This window comes from Micropterus salmoides, unplaced genomic scaffold (genome assembly GCF_014851395.1).
Source record: "Micropterus salmoides isolate LMB-PRFRI ecotype aquatic unplaced genomic scaffold, ASM1485139v1 Ms_hic_scaffold_1, whole genome shotgun sequence".
NCBI lineage: Eukaryota > Metazoa > Chordata > Actinopteri > Centrarchiformes > Centrarchidae > Micropterus > Micropterus salmoides.
In genome coordinates this window covers 56,270,077-56,282,924 of record NW_024040040.1, presented here as the reverse complement: position 1 = coordinate 56,282,924, position 12,848 = coordinate 56,270,077, and the positions used below count along the sequence as shown (strand labels likewise).

General features: G+C 43.6%; 1 protein-coding gene across 1 annotated transcript in view; it reads right to left on the bottom strand.

Annotated features, from left to right (window-relative positions):
* The window catches only part of LOC119897322 (NACHT, LRR and PYD domains-containing protein 12-like), a 192,647-nt gene that overhangs the window by 14,134 nt on the left and 165,665 nt on the right, over positions 1–12,848 (bottom strand). Inside the window, exons 8-10 of the mRNA XM_038710943.1 lie at positions 12,337–12,510; positions 11,550–11,723; positions 9,157–9,330 (exon numbers count right to left, since the gene is read on the bottom strand). Coding sequence (XP_038566871.1) covers positions 9,157–9,330; positions 11,550–11,723; positions 12,337–12,510 — 522 coding nt within the window. The remainder of the gene's footprint in view (positions 1–9,156; positions 9,331–11,549; positions 11,724–12,336; positions 12,511–12,848) is intronic.

The window sequence follows — 12,848 nt, the reverse complement described above, 5'->3', positions numbered from 1 at the left end:
GTGAGTTTAAACTCATATTTTATTCTTATATTCTGTGTGTTTATCATACATTATTCTGTGTTTATCATACATTATTCCTATACTCTGTGTATTCATGAACGTGTGCTTTTAATGAGCAGAGGAGCTGCTCAGGCCGCGCAGGCAAAACCTAGCCAAACGTAACCCACTCATTAGAAGCAAGGCACGTGCAGAAAGTCACGTACGCCAGGGCTGAGATCATCGCGAACTGAAGCCAAGAATGAGATCATGACATGTTATGATTTATGGCGCCTGGTACGGCTAGGTACTGCATGGAACCAAGCTCTGCGCTGCCGAAAGAAAACTTGTATGAGACAAAGCACTCTCATGGTTGACATTGCTAAATCATGTAATTGTTCATTGAATCACGTTATGCATGTATGAATATGTTATTCCTTATTAATTCTTTTAAAAAATACGATTGTAAGTGTTTAAGTTTTAATGGTGTCAAACTACTAACTTTTAAAAAAATACGGTGGGACTGAAGTTGAAACATATTGGTGGATTTCTAATCCAGTAATGTGAAAAATATAAAGAGAGATAAATGGTAACAATAATTACATGTAATAATAGTTAAAAGGTGGAAATTGTAACATTAATGAAAGGGTTAAAGGGTTTGGTAAAACAGTACAAGAAAAAGGCCACTAGATGGCAGTAGAGGATAAGAAATCCACCAAAGGGGAGGAGTGGTCAGCGAACACCATAGGTGGAGTTAAGGTGTAACGCCCACCTAGAAGGAGGAGATAAGGAGGAGTTAAGAGGTAACGCCCACCTGAAAGGAGGGACAAGGTGGAGCTTAAGGTGAATATAAGGCGATGTTCGCTGACCACCAACTCGGTTCCATCCTGAGACCTGCAGGGATGTCGCTCGGGTTTATCGGTCCTTTATTGGAATAAACTCTTTTGCACCGACTCTTGACCGTCTCCAGTGAAGTTTTTGACTACGCCGTTTTTTGACTAAAGAAGAAATCTAATAGAGTAATTTTATTGAGTTTATTACGTTGGTTAGGGTAGGGACCAGGTCTTTTACTGGCCCGGCCGGTCCTTATTTCCGACCCGACAGTTGGCACTGATGATCTTTTCTGTAGTCCTGACTGTCCGTTGTAGTCTGTCCCTGTCCTTTTTGGTGGCAGATCCAAACCAGACAGTGATGGACGTGCAGAGGACAGACTGGATAATAGCTGTGTAAAAGTGGATCAGCAGGTCCTTAGGCAGATTGAGCTTTCTGAGCTGGCGCAGGAAGTACATCCTCTGCTGGGCCTTCTTGATGATGGTGTCGGTGTTGGGCTCCCACTTCAGGTCCTGGGAAATAGTGGATCCCAGAAACCTGAAGGATTCCACAGCAGACACAGGGCTGTTGAGTATGGTGATGGGGGGCAGAGAGGGGGGGCTCCTCCAGAAGTCCACAATCATCTCCACAGTTTTGAGCGTGTTAAGCTCCAAGTTGTTCTAACCGCACCAGAGAGCCAGCTGATCAACCTCCGATAGGCCGACTCATCTCCATCCCGGATGAGGCTGATGACCGTTGTGTCGTCAGCGAACTTCAGGAGTTTGACAGATGGGTCTCCTCAGGTGGAGTCGTTGGTGTAGAGGGAGAGGAGCAGTGGGGAGAGCAAACTCCCCTGGGGGCGCCGGTGCTGATAGTCCAGGTGCTGGTTGTGATGTTTCCCAGCCTCACCTGCTGACTCCTGTCAGTCAGGAAGTTTGTGATCCACTGACAGGTGGAGGCTGGCACAGTGAGCTGGGTGACTTTGGTGCTGAGGATGTCCGGGATGATGGTGTTGAACGTCGAGCTGAAGTCCACGAACAGGATCCTTGCATATGTCCCTGGAGAGTCGAGGTGTTGCAGGATGTAATGCAGTCCCAAAGTTGACTACATCATCCACTGACCTGTTAGCCCTGTAGGCAAACTACAGGGGGTCCAACAAGGGGCCTGTAATGTCCTTCAGGTGGACCAACACCAGTCTTTCAAAGGACTTCATGACTACAGATGTCAGGGCGACAGACCTGTAGTCATTTAATCCAGAGATGGAGGGTTTTTGGGGACCGGGATGATTGTGGAGCATTTGAAGCAGGAGGGAACTTCACATAGCTCCAGTGATCTGTTGAAGATCTGTGTGAAGATGGGGACCAGCTGGTCTGCCCAGATTTTCAGGCAGGATGGAGACACACCGTCGGGGCCAGGAGCCTTTCTGATCTTCTGCCTACGGAAGAGGTGGCTCACGTCCTTTTCGCAGATCTTGAGTGCAGATGAGGGTTCAGAGAGGGGGGGTGACAGCGTGTCAGAGGGGGAAGGTGGTTGTTTGAAGATGGTGTTGGAGCAGGGAAGAGGTGTGACTGTGGGCTTTTCAAACCTACAATTAAAGTCATTCAGCTCGTCTGCCAGTTGTTGAGTTCCAGCAGTGTTGGGGGATGGTCTCCTGCAGTCGGTGATTGTCCGAAGGCCTCTCCACACTGACACAGGGTCGTTGGCTGTGAAGCTGTTATTTAGCTTTTCAGCGTAGCCCCTCTTTGCAGCTTTGATCTCCTTAGTCAGAGTGTTCCTGGCCTGGTTGTACAGGACTCTGTCCCCACTTCTACGTTTTCTACTTCTACGAAGCTGCTGAGTTTCCTAAAGTCCAAAAGCTGCACAGGGAACAGAGCGATAGGCGTCCTTTAATGTAGTGTAGCAGTGGTCCAGTGTGTTATTGTTGTCTGTACTTTCGGAGTTCGTGGCTGAGGTTTACTCTGTTGAAGTCCCCAAGAACAATGAGCTGGGAGTCTGGATGTTTTTTCTCCATGTTAGTTATCTGGTCCGTGAGGTGTAGTAACGCATCACTAACACAGGCCTGAGGTGGAATGTAAACAGTGACCAGGACAAACGAGGAAAACTCCGGCGGTGAATAAAAAGGTTTACAGTTTATAAATAATGTCTCTAAGTAAGGGCTGCATGATTTTTCCAACACTGTGACATCTGTGCACCAACCTTCGTTTATATAGTCCACCTCCCCTTGTTTTTCTCGTGAGCTCTCTTTCACAATCCGCACAGATGAGATTAAAGCCTGGTAAGGGTGGTGGTGGCGCATAGATAAGATGCTTGCCTTTGGTGCGGGAGATTTCCCACTGTGAGACATCCACCATTGTGTCCCTGAGCAAGACACTTAACCCCTAGTTGCTCCAGAGGCGTGCAACCTTTGACATGTATAGCAATTGTAATTCGCTTTGGGTAAAAGCGTCAGCTAAATGAATAAATGTAATGTAATGGTTGGTGAAGTGCGCTGTCTGGGATGTGCTTGGAGAGCCAGAATTCGGTGAAATAGGGTGGCAGATCTGCAGAAGTCCGAGTTAGTTCTGTTGAGGAGCAGCAGTTCATCCATTTTGTTGGCCAGAGAACGGACATTTGCCAGGTAACATTAACACAGGTGCACAACAAAAGCCATCAATAATGTTACCTAATGATGTGAATGACTTAATCATGGCAGTAAGGTACATTGCTGGACTGCTGACGTACTGCTGACGTATTGCGGTAAGCGTGTCGACTCATTTCCGTTTCCGGTGCTTGTGTGTTGGTACCGTGTTGTGCTGCTCTCGCTAAATAACAGTTACATTTGTTTGATTACAGCGGCCAACTGTTCGCTAAACACTTATTCTTTACAGTAATTTTGCCTAAGCACTCACAGTTCTTTCCACCTTTTAGTGACAGCTGTTCAATCTCATAGTTGTTCTAAAGTTTTGGTAGCTGACGCTACAGTAATTTAGCTTAGCCGTTAGCGACTTTAGCTTAGCAGCTAGCGATGGCTTCTCCTTCTCCCTCTCTCTCCTACTTTCTCCTGCTCGGTGTGTCAGATGTTTAGTTACTCCTCTGCCTCCTTTAGCGGTAATGGTACGTGTAATAAGTGTAGTTTATTTATAGACATGGAGGCGAGGCTCAGTGATTTAGAAGTCCGGCTCCGCACCTTGGTAGATCAGTCTTTAGCTACTGTAGCTAGCCAGTCCCCGGTAGTCGGTGCGGAACGGCCTGAGTTAGCCTCTGGTAGCCGTCCCCCGGCATCCCCTGTGCAGCCAGGAAAGGGGGGGGGCTGGGTGACTGTCCGAAGGAGGAATAGTCGTAAGCATTCAAAGTCCACGGGGCATCATCAACCTGTTCACGTTTCTAACAGATTTTCCAGAGAAACCAGCTCTGATCATTGGCAGCTCCATTTTGAGAAACGTGAAGTTAGCGAAGCCAGCGGCCATAGTTAAGTGCATCCCTGGGGCCAGAGCGGGCGACACTGAGTCTTATTTGAAACTGCTGGCTAAGGATAAACGTAAATACAGTAAGATTGTTATTCACGTCGGCGGTAATGACTCCCGGTTACGCCAATCGGAGGTCACTAAGATTAATGTTGAGTCGGTGTGTACATATGCAAAAACAATGTCGGACACCGTAGTTTTCTCTGGACCCCTGCCAAATCTGACCAGTGATGACATGTATAGCCGCATGTCGTCATTCCGCCGCTGGTTGTCGAGGTGGTGTCCAGCAAACGATGTGGGCTTTGTTGATCATTGGCAGACTTTCTGGGGAAGACCTGGTCTGATCCGGAGAGACGGCATCCATCCCACTTGGGAAGGAGCAGCTCTCATTTCTAGAAATCTGACCAAGTTTATTAGTGGACCAAATCCATGACAACCCAGAGTTGAGACCAGGAGGCAGAGTCGCAGTCTAACACACTTCTCTGCCCTTCTTTTTCAGCAGTTACCCACCCAAAACCCTACGCAGAGTCGCAGTCTAACACACTTCTCTGCTCCTCCATTTCAGGAGTTACTTAGTGAAAATCCTGTAGTGACGGTGTCTGCCCCCGACCATCGAAATTATTTAAAAAGGTAAACAGAAGAGGAGCTGTGCATAAAAACCTCATAAAAATTAAAACCACAAGAGCAATAGTGCAAACGAATAGGAGAGTTAAATGTGGACTCTTAAACATCAGATCTCTCTCTTCTAAAGGTGTACTAGTAAATGAACTAATATCAGATTATGATATTGATTTATTTTGTCTTACTGAAACCTGGCTGGGTGATGGAGAATATGTTAGCCTAAATGAATCCACCCCTCCCAGTCATATTAATACTCACATTCCTCGAGGCACAGGCCGAGGAGGTGGAGTTGCAGCTATCTTCGACTCTAGCCTAATAATCAGCTCTAAACCTAAACTAAACTATAACTCATTTGAAAGTCTTGTTCTTAGTCTTTCGCACCCAAGTTGGAAATCACTGCAACCAATTCTTTTTGTTATAGTGTACCGAGCACCTGGCCCGTATTCTGAATTCTTATCTGAATTTGCAGAGTTTTTGTCAACTTTAGTCCTTAAAACGGACAAAGTTATTATTGTAGGGGATTTTAATATTCATGTGGATGTTGAGAATGACAGCTTCAGTACTGCGTTTATCTCTTGTTAGATTCCATCGGCTTCTCTCAGAGTGTTCATGAACCGACTCACTGTTTTAACCACACCCTCGACCTTGTTTTGGTGTATGGTATTGAAATTGAACATTTAGTGGTGTTCCCACAGAATCCCTCTTTATCCGACCACTGTTTGATAACTTTTGAGTTTGTATTGCTGAACTACTCGCCATTGGGCAAAAATTTCTATACAAGATGTCTGTCTGATAGTGCTGTAGCTAAATTTAAGGATGCGATTCCATCAGCTCTAAATACATTATCTAGTCACAAAGTAACGGAGGACTCCTATGCTAATTTCAGTCCCTCCCAAATCGATCATCTTGTTGATAGTGCTGCAGGCTCGCTGCGAATGACACTCGACTCTGTAGCCCCTCTAAAAAAGAAAATACTAAAACAAAGACGGTTAGCTCCATGGTATAATACTGAAACTCGCAAATTAAAGCAAATATCGCGGAAACTTGAGAGGAATTGGCGTTCCACCAAAGTGGAAAATTCTCGTTTAATTTGGCAAGATAGTCTTAAAACTTATAGGAAGGCCCTCCGTAATGCCAGAGCAGCGTACTACTCGTCATTAATAGAGGAAAATAGGAACAACCCAGGTTTCTTTTCAGCACTGTAGCCAGGCTGACAGAGAGTCACAGCTCTATTGAGCCAAGTATTCCCATAGCTCTCAGTAGTTACGACTTCATGAGCTTCTTTAATGATAAAATTCTAGCTATTAGAACAAAATTCACCAAGACCTGCCCTCAACTGGCACCGACTTATCTCAAACTCAGGAACCTTAGAAACAGCTGTAGAACCAGATACATGTTTAGACTGTTTTGCTTCCCTCAATCTTTACCAACTAACTTCAATAATTTCTTCATCTAAACCATCAACCTGCCTCTTAGACCCCATCCCGACTAGGCTGCTTAAAGATGTTTTACCCTTAGTCAGCACCTCTATACTAGATATGATCAATCTATCTTTATCAACAGGCTATGTACCACAGTACTTTAAAGTAGCTGTAATTAAACCTCTTCTGAAAAAGCCCAAACTTGATCCGGATGTTTTAGCCAACTATAGACCTATATCTAACCTTCCATTTCTCTCTAAGGTTCTGGAGAAAGCAGTTGCTAAACAGCTGTGTGACTTTCTACAGAGCAATAGTTTATTTGAGGATTTTCAGTCAGGATTTAGAGCTCATCATAGCACAGAGACAGCACTGGTGAAAATTACTAATGACCTCCTTATTGCATCAGACAAAGGACTTGTCTCTGTACTGGTTTTATTAGATCTTAGTGCTGCATTTGATACCATTGACCATCAGATCCTATTGCAGAGACTGGAATATTTCATTGGCATTAAAGGAACCGCTCTAAGCTGGTTTAAGTCCTATTTATCAGATCGATTTCAGTTTGTACATGTTAACGATGAGTCCTCCATGCACGCCAAAGTTACTCATGGAGTTCCTCAAGGATCTGTCCTTGGACCAATCCTCTTCACTTTATATATGCTTCCTTTAGGCAATATTATCAGGAAACATTCCATAAGCTTTCATTGTTATGCAGATGATACTCAGTTATATATCGATCAAGCCAGATGAAACTCATCAGTTAGCTAAACTTCAAATGTGCCTTCAGGATGTTAAAACCTGGATGACCTGTAATTTTCTCATGTTAAACTCAGATAAAACTGAAGTTATTGCTCTGGGGCCTAAGCACCTCCGTGACGCATTATCTAAAGATATAGTTTCCCTGGATGGCATCGCCTTGGCCTCCAGCACCACTGTGAGGAATCTTGGAGTTATCTTTGATCAGGACATGTCGTTTAAGTCTCACATTAAGCAAATTTCAAGGACCGCCTTTTTTCACCTACGTAATATTGCGAAAATCAGGAACATCCTGTCTAAAAATGATGCAGAAAAACTAGTCCATGCATTTGTTACTTCTAGGCTGGATTACTGCAATTCCTTATTATCAGGCTGCTCGAAAAAGTCCATTAAGACTCTTCAGCTGATCCAGAATGCTGCAGCACGTGTTCTGACAGGAACCAGGAAAAGAGATCACATTTCTCCTGTTTTAGCTTCTTGCATTGGCTTCCAGTAAAATCCAGAATAGAATTTAAAATCATTCTTCTTACCTACAAAGCTCTTAATGGTCAGGCACCATCTTATCTTAAAGAGCTCATAGTACCTTACTACCCCACCAGAGCACTGCGCTCCCAGAATGCAGGGTTACTTGTGGTTCCTAGAGTCTCCAAAAGTAGACTAGGAGCCAGAGCGTTCAGCTATCAAGCTCCTCTCCTGTGGAACCAGGTTCCAGTTTGGGTTCAGGAGGCAGACACCATCTCCACATTTAAGAGTAGGCTTAAGACTTTCCTCTTTGATAAAGCTTATAGTTAGGGCTGGCTCAGGTAGTCCTGAACCATCCCTTAGTTATGCTGCTATAGGCCTAGACTGCCGGGGGATTTCCCATGATGCACTGAGCTCCTCTCTCCTCTACTTTCTCTCCCTCTGTATGCAACCTTATCCCATTATTGCATGTTACTAACACAACTTCTCCCCTTTCTGGTAGTCTTGTGCTTTCTCGTCTCTCTCCTCTCTCCTATCACTTCCTGCAGGTTTCTGGCTCTGGAGCTGTGGAGTCTGGATCTGTGGCTGCGGGTCACCTGCTGCCCCCGTGTTCCTGCTCGACACCCTCTACTGCAACACTATTGTTGCTAGTCTTATTGTTATTATTGTTATTATAATCATTAACATTACGATGTTACATTAACACTACTATAAATATCTGTACCATTTTTCATTTAGTCTATAGCAACATCACCTTTACTGTCTGTACCTCTGTGTGGATATTGTGTAGGCTGCCTCCCTCCCCTCTCTCTCTCCTTACATCTCTCTCTCTCTCTCTCTCTCTCTCTCACCCCAACCGGTCGAGGCAGATGGCCGCCCACCCTGAGCCATGGTTCTGCTCGAGGTTTCTGCCTCTTAAAGGAAGTTTTTCCTTGCCTCTGTCGCCTAGTGCTTGCTCTTGGTGGGAACTGTTGGGCTTCTGTAAATATCATCACAGAGTATGGTCTAGACCTGCTCTTTTATGAAAAGCGCTGTGAGATAACTGTTGTTGTGATTTGGCGCTATATAAATAAAATTGAATTGAATTGAATTGTTGTCAATTTACAGTAGAAACAGTCTCTTACTTTGAGTCTGAGGGTCTAGGTTTATTACTGAAGACTGGATCTTTTTCTTTAGACACGTCACCCTTCATAGACAGACACTTGGATTGTGGAGAGTCTGATCTGTCCTCATCATCCTTCTTGCAAAACCTCATCTTCTGGACTCCAGACACGTGAACCTTCAACACTGATGAAGCTAGACATATACACCTACAGGAGGTTAACTCCGACTGTTGTTCGTTATGAAAAGTTGAATGAGCGTTTGTTTACTTGCCAAACTTGTGGTGGTCAATAAACGTAATTATTTACGTCCCGCTGGCTGGACCTGGCAAACAGGTTACAGTGACAGAATTCCTTATAGCCATGCAGTTTTATTAGCAACCTGGATTGAACGCAGCAGGTGATACAGCATTCGTAATAACCACAAGAGACTTGAGACTTGACTTGGACTCTAGCTCAAAGACTTGAGACTTGACTTGGACTCTAGCTCAAAGACTTGAGACTTGACTTGGACTCTAGCTCAAAGACTTGTGAGCATCTCTGGACTAACGTCAACTGAGTACTTACCTCAGAGTCTCGAGTCTAAAGTGTGAACTCTCCAGTCCAGCAGACAGCAGCTTCACTCCTGAATCCTGCAGCTCGTTGTTACTCAAGTCCAGCTCTTTCAGATAGGAGGGGTTGGACTTCAGAGCTGAGGCCAGAGAAGCACAGCTGATCTCTGACAAACTGCACCCCCACAATCTGAATAAAGCATAAATGATGGAGATAAAAATCCATTTCTAATCCACTCAGATGTGTTCAGGTTTTAAATGTGGAGCTCAACATTACTAGTGTGTTCTGAAGGATCAATATCAATGATCAGATTATTTGTGAAAACACATTGAAATCAACCGAAACTAAAGAAATATTTCTACTTCATCAGTTTAAAACAAACATTAGTTCAGAGGATCATCTGTATACAGATGTGACCATTTACCAAAAATTACAAACATTCATTTACTTTAACGACTAACAGTGGACATTTTCTACAGTTTATTTAAGAAACACAAGTCTTTGTGACTGCAGACTAAATTTAGTACAAGAAACGTGAAAATATGAACAAAAGGACATTTACAACTTTATGGATGGAAGTTATGTATGAACAGAAATTAGGTTCAACTGTTAATTAAACCGATCAGATCTACAATAGTAACAGAGAGTCAGTGAGCTGACCTCAGAGTCTCCAGTCTGCAGTGTGGACTCCCCAGAAAACCACACAGCAGCTTCACTCCTGAATCCTGCAGCCTGTTGTGGTTCAGCTCCAGCTCTCTCAGATGGGATGGGTTGGACTTCAGAGCTGAAGCCAGAGAAGCACAGCTGATCTCTGACAAACTGCAGCAAATCAATCTGAATAAAGAATAAATGATGGAGATAAAAATCAATTTATAATCAGATGTGTTCACATTTTAAATGTGTAGCTCAACATTACTATGTCCTAATCAATTAGCTTTTCCCTAAAATGAGTAGAGGGACTTTGTCATTGTGTTATTGTGGATCATCATAATGTCAGCCTTCTTCAGACATCATCCAAATGTCAGCAAAACATTCATACACCTATTCATGTCAACATAGATCAATAACATGCTGCTGATCTCAGGCCAGTCTGGAATTAGAAGAGAAAAACTATATTGATCCTTTAAACAGCTGTATTTGGAAATATGATTTGATCTGGTAGGGAAACTCAGCTATTTAACCTCTGGGATCGTTAGCTAGGATCGTCGATACCGCTGGTTCGTTAGTGCTCCTGGCTGTGGTAACGACAGTTGTCATGGTCGTTAGAGCCACCCGTGGCGAAGTCTGAACGACCATCCTTGGCAGAAAATGCTTGTTCAGTTTCCTGGGAAGTGATGAAAGGACAGCATTGTAAGTGGGGGATGAGTGGTGGCGTAGACCCCCTCCTCTGTTCAACGACAGCTTCTCAACCCGGGTGTAAATGGCTTCTCTGACACCTCTTTCTAACCATTCATCTTCTCTGTCTAAAATGTGCACCTGGTCATCCTGAAAGAAGTGTCATTTATCCTTGAGATGTAAGTAAACTGCTGAGTTTTGACGTGAGGAGTTAACCTTTCTGTGTTGAGCCGTGTGTTTGTGAAGTGGTTGTTTAGTTACCCCAATATACAGGTCTGTGCATTCCTGACTGTATTGGATTGCAGACACTAGATTCTTTTTTTGTGTTCGGGTGTGCGGTCTTTGGGGTGTACCAGCATCTGTCTTAGTGTGTTCTTGGGTTTAAAAAACAAAGGGATGGGGTGTTTGTTGAAAATCCTCCTGTGTTTCTCTGATACTCCAGACACGTATGGAATCACAATGTTACGTTGCGTTTGACATTCTCCTCATCCCCTGTAGTGCTGGTCTTCTTCCTGGATTTTGTGGCTGTTTTCACAAAGGTCCATTTAGTGTATCCACAGGCTGTAAGTGCCCCCTTCAGGTGGTTCTGTTCCTTCTCTCTGGCTTCTGCACAGCCTGTGGATACACAGACCACACACCCAAATACAAGAAAAGGAATCTAGTGTCTACAATCCAATGCAGTGAGGAATGCACAGACCTGTATATTGGGGAAACTAAACACCATGACGACTGTCGTTACCACACCCAGGAGCACTAACGAACCATCGGTTTCGATGATCCTAGTTAACTATCCCAGAGGTTAAATAGCTGAGTTTCCCTACCAGTCAGTCAGAACTGTAGAAGTCTCTTGGATAAGGGACGAAACGTCTTCTAGTATCTTCAACCAAGTCCAGTTGCCCTTGACCTCAACCTTCGTTGGATAACTATGAACTGGATGACTGACAAACTTCACAGACAAACCAAAAAAATATTTCTACTTCAACAAGTAAACTTGATCAGTTTATAACAAATATTAGTTCAGAGAATCTCCTGTATACAGATGTGACAGAGTAACAGAGAGTCAGTGAACTGACCTCAGAGTCTCCAGTCTGCAGTGTGGACTCTCCAGAAAACCACACAGCAGCTTCACTCCTGAATCCTGCAGCTCGTTGTTACTCAGGTCCAGCTCTCTCAGATGGGAGGGGTTGGACTTCAGAGCTGAGGCCAGAGAAGCACAGCTGATCTCTGACAAACTGCACCAACTCAATCTGAATAAAGAATAAATGATGGAGATAAAAATCCATTTCTAATCCAATCAGATGTGTTCAGGTTTTAAATGTGGAGCTCAACATTACTATGTCCTAATCAATGAGCTTTTCCCTAAAATGAGTAGAGGGACTTTGTCATTGTGTTATTGTGAATCATCATAATGTCAGCCTTCTACAGACATCATCCAAATGTCAGCACAACATTCATACACCTATTCATGTCAACACAGATCAATAAACATGCTGCTGATCTCACGCTAGTCTGGAACTAGAGGAGAGAAACTATATTGATAAACAGCTGCATTTGGAAATATGATTTGATCTGTGTGTGTGTGTGTGTGTGTGTGTGTGTGTGTGTGTGTGTGTGTGTGTGTGTTCTGAAGGATCAATAGGCTCGTTGTGGCTTCACTCCTGAATCCAGAAGCATTTTCTACAATTTCTTTAAGAAACACAAGCCTTTGTGACTGCAGACTAAATTTAGTACAAGAAACATGAAAATATGAACAAAAGGACATTTACAACTTTATGCATGGAAGTTATGTATGAACAGAAATTAGCTTCACTTGTTAATTAAACATATCAGATCTATAATAGTAAGAGTCAGTGAACTGACCTCAGAGTCTCCAGTCTGCAGTGTGGACTCTCCAGAAAACCACACAGCAGCTCCACTCCTGAATCCTGCAGCTTGTTGAAACTCAGGTCCAGCTCTCTCAGATGGGATGGGTTGGACTTCAGAGCTGAGGCCAGAGAAACACAGCTGATCTCTGACAAACTGCAGTCACTCAATCTGAATAAAGAATAAATTATGTAACTTTAGAAGACAATGTTCCTGCTTGAAACCATTCAGTGTAATGCTGAAGAAGGTTTAGAATGTAGAAGTTTAGAAAATAGAAACTCCAAACACTTGAACCCAACAGGATGCAGGTTCAAACTGTAAAATACAAAAAGGTAAAAAAAAGAGCTCTCATTAATATTAATGACAATGTGCTGCTACTTCAATAAAGACATAGTGACTTCACCTCTTAAACTCTGCAGCTCTACCAGTGGCTCCATCAATACAAACTCGTGTTGTGCAGCCAAAAACAAAGAAATACCCAAAGAAACTGGTTAAAGATTCCACTCAAG